Source organism: Drosophila santomea, chromosome 3R (assembly GCF_016746245.2).
Source record: "Drosophila santomea strain STO CAGO 1482 chromosome 3R, Prin_Dsan_1.1, whole genome shotgun sequence".
Classification (NCBI taxonomy): domain Eukaryota; kingdom Metazoa; phylum Arthropoda; class Insecta; order Diptera; family Drosophilidae; genus Drosophila; species Drosophila santomea.
Window position 1 is genome coordinate 2,535,562 of NC_053019.2, and position 13,040 is coordinate 2,548,601.

Here is a 13,040-nt window from a genome sequence, read left to right on the forward strand (position 1 = left end):
ACACCAACATAGTTTTTGGCCGTAAACCCTCTATAATAAATCAAAATTAATTGTACCCGTTCTGGGTTAAACGTTTTTGACGGATTTTCCAGCTGCCCCAGAAAGCCGGCAACACATTTTCAGCTCACTCACGTATTGGGTGCTGGAAAGTTAAAATTGAAAAAAATTTCATCTGACGATGGTGCAGAGGGGTGCAACACGTATTAACTCGACACATGTGTAAATCCAATTCAAAACATGCCACGTGCAACCAACCTACCACCCCGACCTCCGTTCTCCATCCTCCACCACACGGCTAAGCCAAAAACTTTTGCAAGCCAATGCCAAAAATAAATTCTTCTCCTTGTTTCCTTTGTCCATGTTTGTTGGAAACTCTGACTGAAAATATATCTAAGAAGTGAGTCACGATGTTGCAGAAATGTGAATAGAAATTTTGGATACTTGAGGAAAGATGCTGCTGCCAGCTAAAGTTTACTTTAAGTTTGGAAAAAAGATTATTTTGCGTCTTTTAACATCTTGAAATCTGCAAAGTCTTGCTTAAAAATTTGATTTATTGCGTTGAAGCAATTTAATGCTTAATTTTTTTTTCCTAGTTAGTAGAATTTGGCCCAATTTAAATTCGCAGTGTGGTCACATTTGTCTTGCTTTCGGTAACAAAAAACCAACTGCCAAGATACAGGCGAAAGAAAGCGAGTTTTCATTGTGTTTGATTTTGAATGGAGAGAAAAATGGGAAATGGACGAGAGTAAATGATGCGGCGAGGAAAATGCAACATTTTCATTTATGCAAAATGGCAAGAAAGGCAGAAAGCCCAACGCAATGGAAGCTTAAATAAATATATAAGCATCAAGACAATTTCACAAAGATGAAAATTGCGACTGCATTTCTTTGTTCAGCTCTTCAGCAATGACCGTTCGTTCGGCCATCAAAAATAAAAGTGGGTTTGGTGTGGAATGTGGAGAAGGGGTTTCTCCATTCGGATCGAGATAAATGAAGCAGAAGTGGAAAGAAAAAGCTGCTTGCCCATATAAATTAGCCGGAGTGGCCTACTTGAGCATGCCAAAGGCAATGTGTGAGCCTTGAATTCAAGGGGGAAAAGCGTGTGGGTGCTATGGGGTGCCAAGTGCCATTTAGCATATTTTTTTCGTATTACTCACCCTCTTGTTTCTTGGGGGCGGAACTGGAGTCTGCGCCCTTACAGGGGAAACGGAAGACATTCCCAGAGAATGAGTCAGTTAATGTGGAATGAGTTGGTTTTCTAGAACCAACCTGAAGAATTTGAAAGTGGCATGGAAAGTATAACGGACAGAGGGAACTGTGCTAACCAAATAAATGCAGTTAAGTGAAGTTTTTAATTTGCATTAACAACACGAACGGGGGGACGGGAAAAAGCAAGGAGCAGCCGAGCTATCTTTTTCTGCTGCCAGAGCAAAACATTTTAATTTTACGCAGGAATACACAAAGGAAATGCCAGGGACAAACACACATGCACTCAGAAAAAAGGAAAGATACACTTTCTGTAAATCAAAATATTTTCTCAAAAGTACATTAATGCTATAACACAGAAACAATATCTTTTAAAATCCGTGCATATTATTATACTTCAAGAATAGTTTAAAGTGGAAATAGCTTTTCATGATCTCAAGATTCCGTGATTTCTGGGGTTACACTACCGTAATAGGTCCACGCTTTTTACTGTGTACTCACACCCCTCTCAGCGCCCATAAAGTGGCTGCTTCATCTGCGTAAAAGTCGTGCGAACGCGACAAATTGCCCCAAGGACAGGGGCAAAAGTTCTTGGTCTATCTCCTCGACTGCCTCCCGAAAACACAACACCACACCCAAAAACACAACCACCCGCATTCCAGCCACCTGCCCCATCTTCTGCTGCACCGGCACAAAACAAAAGACAAAGAAAATGCCCCAAAGGAAGCAAGTGAAGACAAGGAGGTGGGAGTGGGAGAGGAGAGGGGAGAAAAGAAATGTAAACATCTGCATTTATGACTTTTGCGGCTGGCTAATCTCATGTTGGGTATGTCAAAACAGGAAGGATGAAGGAACTCCAGGGAGTGACACTGCCTTGGGTCCACATTAACCACCCTCAACTTCTCACCGGTTACAAAGGCACATGGCCCCCGGAACTCAAACATGAAACAGGACTCGTTGCTCTGGGTGTGCCTGGTGAAGATTGTAATTAACATCAAATTATTATCAATAGGAGCAAACGAAACAGGATTCATAGGATCACAGGATTTATTGGATTGCAACCAGAGTTTGTGTGGATAAGGTAGTAGATGGACGGTAAACGTCGAGTATATTAGGTTTCAGGCGGGGGTGTTTCATTTGGGCTAACTAAACGTATCGGATTCCTGTAAATGGGCAAATAATATTTAACTGAACCGAAATTCCATTTATTAATTATTTACTTTGAAGGGAAAAGGATTTTATTTGGTTAACTGAATTATAAATATCTGTAAAACTATACTTATCATTGTCAGGACATAAAATCGCAATGGCTTACTTCTGATGGTCAACTGATACTCTGATATTCTGATTTTAGTGCCATTTTCCTGTCGCTTGTGCCATTGACAATACGTTCACAGAGCAGCCATTATCAATTAAATCGGGTCAATTACTGGGCAGCGCGAAAAACGCGGATAAGGGCACATTCCTGGTCATTTGTTAAATGTGTTGTTGCAGCGCGCTTAATTACAAACGACGTCGACGCGAACAAATTGCAAACATTTTATTATTTTTGCATGGCAAACGGAGCGCACAAAGAAGACGCGAAGGAAGGCCAAGGAACTGCGTTTTCCACTTCCATTTTCCTATTTCCCATTTTCCACACTTTTCTCGCGGTGGTGTCAAACAAAACGCAAAATTGCTGAAAGGCGGCATAAATGTTAACGACTCTACACGTGTTAGATACAACTGCAACACGCAAAGCTGCAAATAGTTTACCTGACTTACAGTTAGTAAACTGCAGTAAGTGCAGTGAGAAAAATAGTACTCATAATATAATGCATTACGTTTCGAGGTAGCAGTTTTAAGGCAGCAGAATTGAACTAAATTGCAGCCTTGTCACCTTAAGACCCTAAAATATCTTTATAATAATAAAACCACTAACCACATATCTTAACTTGATGCTTACTATCATTTGTACCATGCAATTAAACAATATGATTTCCTATATATTTTAGATAGATTAGCTTTTTTCGCAAATCACTTGATTTTGGCTTAGTGTTCCGTTGGCCTATAATTATGCTGCTTTCGATGTGGCAGAATACGAGCCGCGACGCATTTAACAAGGGCCCAGACAAAGGAGGCTCCTCCCTGGAGGTTCTGCCTCTGTCTCGCCATCCCCAATCCCCCAACTGTAGTCCTTCCGACGCATTTGTCTGTCTGGCAACGAGGTTTGGCTTAATTATGCGACAGCCAACAGCGCCAGCAACATGCTACATGCTGCATGCAACACCCAATAGGAACAGCAATATACACAGCACCACTCCGAAAAGCAGCAGGAACTGTAACTCTCATGTGCCAATTGGTTTGCAGACACCGTACGGTCGGCAATTTCTCCTCCATTTCCCCCAGCGGATTGATTTATAGTTTAACTACCCCTTTATTCCCTTTTTGGGAGTTGTAATCTTATTTAAATTGTTGCCAATTTGAGCGCGTCCATTTGGCCATGTGTCGTGTAGCAACAGCGATGCCATTCTCGTAGGTGACTAATTAAAATACGGCTCGGATTTGCGCACGACAATTAATTATTTATGGTTTAAGTGGGGTTTAAAAATGTCATGAATATATAAAAAGCTCCGCTGATTGATAATTGCTTGCCTAATTACATAATCGAATGGTTGATTCAAGAGGTATAATTACAATAAAACAGCAGGTGGCGGATATTCTGGAATTATTTTGATGGTTTGACTATTTGATTAAACGTATACCCTACACCGATTAGAATGAACATGAACATGGCTATTTAGGTGTCTAGTTGTATATTGTAATAGCCATTGCTTGTAAAAAGGAAATACTAGATTCTTTAAAAAGAGTATGAAAGTTAGACGGTAGAGATTTTTTGATTACTATTACCACTCTATATTTGTAAAATTGTTCATATGTAAAAATAAATAAAAAGATAGAGAGCAATTAAAGAAACTCCCGCTAGGTGGAGCTCGCTGCTTAACGGGTATCAGGTAGTTTATAGGTAACAATAATTTATATGTTATAATTAAACAAATGCTCTTGTGTGCTTCTAAAGCGTGCTCAAACATTAAAATTTCTAAGTTGCCTGTTTTCGCTGAATATGTATTGTATTTACTCTCGCCACAACTAAAATTAACATTTATTTTCCTCCCTGTCGTTGCAGTCACAGCAAATCAGTGTCAATCAAAGTGTGGGAAATCGAAACGAATTTCCACAAATATGCGCCGGCAAATAGAATTGTCGGACGCTATGATGAGCCATATCAGCGGACAAATATTACCCACTGGAATGGTAAATGGGAAAATAAGCAATGAGCAGCCTCATAATCACGATCATGATCATCAGCAGCAGCAACAGCAGCACTTGAGTAAATAGAAAATCAGTGTTCAGAATCAATACAAAATCAATATAAATAGTGCTGAGCGATAGACAGAAATTGATTGTCAACATTATTCGCTGTCGCGCAGAGCAATAAAAGCCCGACTAGCAACGACCAAAGCCATCGGAGCGTCGAAAGCCATATAAAGCCCAGTTCCCCAACGAAGATGGGTGGCAAGCACCAGGGATCTGGGGCAGGAGTCTCCTCCGGAGGCGGCAGCCTCAACTCCAGTCTCTGCAACTCCGTGGTGACGAGTGCCACCACGGCAAGCAGCAGTCTCACCCAGCAGCAGCAGCAGCTCCAGGCCAAGTACATCAAGTCGAAGCGCCACCAGAGCCGCTACACCAGCCTCCAGCACTCCGGACACGATTCCGGCAGCTATCTGCACCTCAACTCGCTGTGGTCGATCTGGTACGGAGTGCTACTCACCCTGTTCCAGGGATACTTGGCCATGCACGGAGCCTACAGGTTCTTAGGTAGGTTGAAGCCACATTGCCTTTCCAGATAAACTACACAATTATAACATTTTACTACAAGCTGAGAGCCAACATATAGATTAAGAATTTCTAAACATTGCTCATTCTGTTTGACTTGAATTGAATATGATTGTTCATGTATACTTAAATATGTTTAATCCATTTTTATAATCTTCTAGATATGTATATTATTTTATTTGCGTTTGCTTGGTTTCTTTTTATTAGTTAAATATTCCATTTGATAGCGCCGAATGTGCTGCGTACACAATTTTCTTTTTGCAAAATAACCTATAGACTAACCTCATGAATCGAATATGTTTCATACACCCCAATGAAAATATTATTTACCAATTATACATATTCCTTTGCAGGATGCTCTCTGATACCCTGGAAAATCGAACCTGTGGCCGAGCTGAATCTGCAGATTGTGCTTTCTGGAGTGGTGTTCATCCTGCTGCCGGTCTTTTTTACCTCTGCTGTATTTAAGGTGAGTGGTTGGCTTTTGAGGTGCTGGTGGTGGTGATGGTGATGACATTGTTCCAATGGGTTTTTAATCGGGAGCATGCTCCTGCGATAATTAACTGTGTATGGAAGTGTCCTCTTTCTGCCTTTGTGTGTACTCGGTTGCAGTCAATAATTAAATTTTTTGTAGTCTCTGCCGCTGCAGTGGCTCCGTATGCCGGTGCGCTGCTGCTCTTTGGGTTTTTGTGAATTATTTTTAGTGGCATTATTCACGTTATTAAATTTATTATCAAAAAAAACAGCAGCGGCAGCAGCGGCAGACCAGGAGGAGCATACTTTGTGGGTCCTTTTCAGTGGATCCGCAAAATGGCTGACAACACAGCACGAGCACACACATTCCACACAAACATTGTGTGTGTTCTCTGTTTGTGAAGTCCTTTGACCTCTTTTCCACAGTCTCTGCTTTTATCATCATAATAAATGCAATTATGGTTTTCCCTTTCTATTTCCTTCTGGCCGAGCTGCACATATAGTTTCCATACTTTAGTTAGTGTTTTATTTATCTCATATTTATTAAGTGTGCGGGCAGACGATGTACAAGCTCGATGGGAAAATACAATCACCGACAAACGGCATTCACTCCACCACCATTCACTCCTTTTACTTGTTTCCGATAAAAGCCACTTTAAATGAAAGACAGATATGAGGAAAGACACGGAAAGAAAAAGGTGTCTGTATCGGAAAAGCAGTTTGTCTTCATCGAAACATTTCTTTTTTAACACTAGAAATCATATAAAGTACCGACATTTTCTGGTGGAAATACTTTCATTGGACTAAAACTAATAGGGATTTATTCATATAATAGTATTATATTAGTTATTTACTTAAGTACCATTTTCCCAAGTATAATTTCGCTTGGTGTGGTGATGCGAGTCTTGGCGTTGGAGCTCCTGTCATTTCAGGTCCTCGTCCCCATATATGTACCTCTTGCACCCACTCAAACTGAAAGTTTTCTCAAATAATTGGCTTGTTTTTAAAACAAGCAAAATGGAAGAAAGCTGCCGTAATATGGAGTGGGGAAATTGGGAGTGGAGTGGACTGGAGTATATGGTCCGCCACAGACTGTCCATTGGTTGCGACAGCAGACTGACCGTAGATCCTATCACAGACTCTGCCAGCTGCACACCCCTTTCGGTCCCCAAATACACGATTTCGTTAAGTATGGAACTGAGAGCCCAGAAAGGGGTGATTATACTTCCCTGTAGCAGATGTATCAGTTTGCTAACGGATATACGGAAGTACATCCGATCAACGCTTTGGTTAAATAGATGTATTTAAGATAGACTTATATCTTGTAAAGGATGTCGGTATCAACATCGGCTTTAAATTAGATTTATGACCTTAAATATCCGTCAATAGAAGTTTTCACAGAAACCCCCTAAAATTCGAAATAAAATTAATTAATTTTCAAATAATGTTTCGGTTTAATATTTTAGAATACCCACATTGTTGGGTGACTCAATATTTATTTATTTAAATTGACAAAGAAAGAAAATCCGGCTCAAAGCTATTTAATTTCCCATTGATTTCGGTATTAATATTCATTGCCCTGTCGCAAAAATCACTGTGTGGGACTTTCCTCGCCATAAAAGAGTATACAAATTGTATGCAAATATTCCTTTTCACCGCCGGCCAGACAACCACAAAAGCGGCAGAACAGCATCAACAACAAAAACACCACCAACAACATCAGGAGCCGCCAAAAAACGCAGCCTGGCAAAAGCTGCCTATCAGTCAGCGGCCAGACAGCGGGCGATGAAAAGCAAGTAAAATGGGTGAAAAGTGGGTGGGAAATAGGGAAAGGCAGAGGGGCAACCCACAGAAAACCAAAAACCGCCAACGAGCTGAATGACAAAGGGAGAGGGAAAACACAGACAGCCGCGGGGAAAAGGGAAGGGGCTTCATCACACGTCACCGAACGTTTAATAAAAGGCAACAACAAACGGCAACGAACAGAAATTGGTTGTAAACTAAAATTCCAACATTGACCATTGAGGCGTGGCTATCAGGACCCTGGCAGGAACCAGGATTCAGAGTCCCGAAATCAGGACGGGCGACAGGAACAGTGCCAGAAGTTCATAGTTTTGCTTAGTTTTTTGCCATCAGACCAACAGACCAACGGACCAGTCACATTTACGTTCAACTCCTACGGGTACGAGTACGAGTATGTGTCGAGCGATAAGACTTGAGGCAATTGGAAAGTGGTAAAGGTGGTGGAAAGCGGTAGAAAGCCGGGCAAAATGGGTAAAGCGGGCAAAAGAGCAGGAGCTGCTGGCAAACTGTCACAGCCATAACAACGAGATGCAAAACTCTGCGACTTTTATATTTTCACAGCATTCGAAATTAAACGAATGAATGAAACCTCTGGGTGGCGGAATAGACGGCACTCCATATGTGGCAAGTGCCCATAACGAAATGGCCGGCAAAACTAAGAATATACTGAGCTTATGGCACTTGTTTATTAGAATTATTAAAGGAAGCACTAGTGCAATACAATGCTCTATAATGTCGAAGTTATGCATGTTCCGTACAACTAAAACCTGAAATTAAACATTTGCTTGAATTGTTTCACTTTGCAGTTGGATTTCTTATTATCCTCGCCAGGATACTCAAAGCATCTTTATGCTTTTTCCACATCTAAGACGTTAATGAAGCCTTAATCGCAGTGACATGATTTAGAGATGATTTGCCTGCGGCGAAAGAGCCGCGAAATGTTGGCACATTTAAATGTATTATCCGCCTGGCACTCAGCAATTCCCCATGCCCGCCAGCACTTGCAATGCACTTCGCTTTTTGCAAATTGCAATCATTGTTGCTCCTCGGAAGCAAACCAAACCAAACGAGACAAAACCGAAACCGAAGCGCAGGAAAACAAAGTGAACAAGTCGGTTTCCATTTGCTGCTCATGGTGCTCATGGTTGCTCATGGTGTTCACGGTGCTTTTGGTTCAGATCCTGATTCAGATCCTGCTCCTTCATCATTCTGATTTGTTTTTTTTTTTTTTTTTTTTTTTTTTTTTTTTTTTTTTTTTTTTTTTTTTTTTTTTTTTTTTTTTGTTTTGGTTCAGATCCTGATTCAGATCCTGCTCCTTCATCATTCTGATGTCTGCTTGATATTTTTCATTTTTGTATTGGTCTTGTAAATTTCTATCAATTTGCCAAAAACCGTTTTGCCACGCCCACTCTAACGCCCACAAACCGCCCAAAGCTGCCACGCCCACACTTTTGAAAATGTTTAGATATTTTTTCATTTTGTATTAGTCGTCTAAATTTCTATCGATTTGCCAAAAAACTTTTTGCCACGCCCACTCTAACGCCCACAAACCTGCACTTCTACTAGCTGAGTAACGGGTATCAGATAGTCGGGGAACTCGACTATAGCGTTCTCTCTTGTTTTATTTATACCCGTTACTCGTAGAGTAAAAGGGTATACTAGATTCGTTGAAAAGTATGTAACAGGCAGAAGGAAGCGTTTCCGACCATATAAAGTATATATATTCTTGATCAGGATCAATAGCCGAGTCGATTTGGCCATGTCAGTCTGTCCGTCCGTCTGTCCGTCCGTCTGTCCGTCCGTCTGTCCGTCCGTCTGTCTGTCCGTATGAACGTCGTTAGCTGTTAATTAATATAAAAGCCCCGAATAGCCTCGGCACTTTATTTATATTTTCATTTTGTATTTTTTTTTTTTTTTTTTTTTTTTTTTTTTTTTTTTTTTTTTTTTTTTTTTTTTTTAAGCTCGCCTTTATTTATATGTACATATAAATGTGAGCACGTGATTTTAATGCTCGTTTATTTCGTTTTTCTGGTTCGTGGAAATAAATGTAGAGGGAGCGTGGGAATATATACTTAATGTGGGAAAAATAATAGATGCATGTATATTGCATGGGTACGCGTATATAAATATTTCATTTCGCCATTTGTCACGTGCAACGTTTCCTTTATTTGTTGCTCTTGTTTATGCGCCAACGCGTCGTATGCGCAATGCCTTGGTTTGCTTCACTCTGTCGCTCAACTCGCGATGTGTTCGCATTTTAAGCGCATAAAAAATGCATTAAAAACCCAAACACAAAAGCACTTTTTGTGCGCATTTTTGTTTCTGCTCTACACATGTAAACCTTCTATACGTTTTTATTTGTGGATAGATTTTTTAATAATGGCCCCGGGCGCAAAGGACGTGTACACCAAATTGTCCGACATGCAGTTGGACTGGTGTGCGGTCAACCAAGGATATTGTCCCTTTTGGCCAGTCGCCTGTTGCAGGCAATTATGAAATGCGAAATGCCATCCCATTTTATAGATTCACAGTCGAGTAATTTATTCAGTGAGTGTAGTTGATGCCACTTGGTTTGAGAAAATTTGATATCCCATACCGAATAATTTGCATAGATTAAGTTGAATGTGTAACTCTAGTCAGCCCGAAATTAAATTCAAATCATACACATATCGCATTATTTTCATGAAATTAATAATATTGTTTTATCAAATTACTAATTGATTGTCGTGCTGTGTGTTGATTATAGGTTATGAATCACGTTAATATAAAAGCGACAGTGTAATATATCAGGGTATTGATTAAAAAGTCCGTGACAAAGAAAACATCACTTTAGGTCAGAGGTCTGATTTTATGAATACAAATAAAATATACATATTCTTGATCAATAGCAAAAGCCGTGTGGATATAGCCATTACAGTATTTCCGCACGACCGCTTTTACGAAAATTACTCCCTTTAAAAAAAAAGGAGAAAAAAGAACCTACAGCTTGCCTAAGCTTATTATTTTTAAAACACATTCAATGGGTAATAAGTTATTAGTCATCAGCCCGTTTAAATTTTTTTAATTGGCGTTAGCGAAATGAAATAATACAAAATGATTTCATTTATTTATAAAGTGCCAAAGAATTTCGATATAAATATTTTGTTTGAATTTACTTTGCTTTCTGTAAATTATTTGTAACTGATTTCTTTCAGTAAGTAGCTAGCATTTGTGTTGCACTAAATAATTCCAGCTCAAATAAGAGAAATTGAAATTGCATATGCATGCACATTTCGCAGAAAGTGGAGTTAGTCTAGTGAAATTTTCAATTTCCGCCCAAGAGGGAAAAGCGAAAGCGAGGTTGAATCAAAAAGCATTCATTGCCAAGCCCTTGGCTCCGCTTAGTTAAATCCACCCAACTTGCAGATCGTTTGCATATGTGAACTATATACACTATGCCCTCTTTTACAGCCCAATGAGCTTGTCGAAAACCAAATTATATGCAGTGCATTTCTTTTTAATAATTCGGCATTTTGTGGACTACTCGACAGGTTGGCAACTTGGCAAACGACGGAATTAAATTGGCCACAGGTGCCAGAGAGCGGCGCTGCACCCTCTCGCCGCACGATGGCCTGGAGGAGGAGTCGCGGGGCGGAACCCTTCGAGCCCTTTGGACCCACGGCGGACCCACGGCGGCCTTTGTCCACATCCTGATTGCACTCTGCCTGCTACTGCCTCGCTTGCTGCTCGAGGCTCGCATCATTGAGAACGGATTGCTGCCAAAAGGTGAGTTTAATTATCCAACAGGATTCGCGTTGAATGGGCGAAATCAGAAACGGATGGCGCTCATAAGTATGCAACAGAGCAGCGGAGCAATATGAAGCTGCCGGAAGTGTTCGCCATGTTGCTTTATTTGCAGATGTGAATTTCCGGGGCGAGTCTGTTCCTGAGTCAAAAATTAAAGTTAATTTATTTCTGTACGAATACAATTATCAAACTTCGTTTTATTTTTTTTAATATCGATCCACACGTAACTCACTATGCCACCATTTTTTTTTCACAACTCAGCATTCCCATACTGATTCTGATACATTTTCCTCCGTTCCTAGTTACTTTTTAGCCTAAACTATTTTTTTTTGGAACAATCTTTGGCTTTTCTTATCACTAATTATCTAATAGTCATCTTTACAGATTCTCTTCAGTTGTTCAGTTCAGTCACTTATAGGGTACTTAAAATTTTGATCCCCTTAAAGCTTCTTTTGTAGCTTTTTTTTATTGCATGTCGATTATGCACTTGCCGCGGAAAAGCAAATTCTGGGGGCAATGGGGAAGGAGAATAACCCATGCACAATGTTGCCGAGCACGAATTGCATTTATCCCCGCTTTCATTGTTGTCAAGCATACGCCACGTTGTACATTGTCATATTGATGGTGTGATGACACTGGCGCTGTCGCTGATGACAACTATTAAAATGAACATGAGTGGAGGCGGTTTTTTCCTGGCAAGTGGATGGGAAGTGGGTGGGCCTTTTATCAATCATAATTTCCATTTTCGATACAATCAATTCGCAATCGCGTTTGCCATTCCGCTTTTTAATTCAATTTATTGTTCCTTAAACGAACTGAAATTGACAGCAATTTCCCTCCTTCTCGAGGGAAAATCGCGGAGCACGGTAAATGAGCAGGCCAATTTAAATTCGCTGGCATATGTGTGGGCCAAGACCAAACTGTTTAACCAAGAAGTTTAGGATGCGCTGAAGGACGCTTAACAAAGTGAACTTAGGGGAATATCCGAAGGAAGCAAAACAAAAATTTCCGAGGAGCTGCTGGAGCAGCAGCTTCAAAGGCAATCGCCGGGGAAATCTGCTGGCCAAACATATACAGGCAAACAAAAACACAAACGAACGAGCAAGCACATAGGCTAACAACCGCAGGAGCAAACACCACTCACAATCACACACATGCACAAACACACAGACGGGAGGAGAGGGTGGGGGGGAATGGCTGACAGGGGCAGGATAGGAGGTTATTATGGCCTGCAATAAGCCATGTTAATAACAAGGCAGCAGCAATGGCAACGGCATCGCTGCGGAAACGAGTCAAGCGACCCAAAACTGTGCAAATGTTGGCCAACTGTGAGCAGGACACCAGTCGAATAAGTCCTGGGACACGTTGCATCGACGGGCTCTGTTTGTACACCACAGCCTGGGAGCTCCACGTGTGCTTGCGCCTCTGTGTACAGTTGGATCGACGAGTCTCACATGATGTCGCCGCCGCCGTTCTGGACGCCCAGTAAACTAATTACACGGTTAATGACAGGCTGGTAAAAATAATGGCGGTGAACGTACATTTCATTGAAGCAGGAAGGTGCCAAGAAACATTTGTTATTTAACGAGATATTTATAAATTGCAACTAAACTGAGTTAATGTAAAACATAGCTGTTTAAATTGTTATTTCTCAAGTTGAATTAAGTTAGCCAGAGAAGAAGCCAACTTCAGAAGATCTCAGCATCTTTGCTTTAACTTTCTCGTGATAGTGAGGTGTACGGTAAAATCCCAAAAAATATCTTTATGAACTTCCATTGCAATTAGCTGATTGATATTAAAAGGTTTGTTCAGCATTTAAAGTTGCTAAGCCGCTTGCCAAAGTACACATACCACTTTCCATCAAAAACTTTCGCTAAATGGCCACGAATGCCAGC

At 40.7% G+C, this 13,040-nt stretch overlaps 1 protein-coding gene across 4 annotated transcripts in view; it reads left to right on the plus strand.

Annotated features, from left to right (window-relative positions):
* Window positions 1-13,040, plus strand: part of LOC120453840 (protein tincar) — a 63,409-nt gene that overhangs the window by 37,114 nt on the left and 13,255 nt on the right. For all 4 annotated transcript variants that reach the window (XR_005616567.1, XM_039638734.1, XM_039638735.1 and 1 more), the window contains exons 4-6: window positions 4,373-5,064; window positions 5,436-5,551; window positions 10,890-11,124. Coding sequence is in view for 3 of the 4 variants with exons in the window: in XM_039638734.1 (XP_039494668.1) it covers window positions 4,755-5,064; window positions 5,436-5,551; window positions 10,890-11,124 (661 nt within the window). In the remaining variant the exon portion in view is untranslated. The remainder of the gene's footprint in view (window positions 1-4,372; window positions 5,065-5,435; window positions 5,552-10,889; window positions 11,125-13,040) is intronic.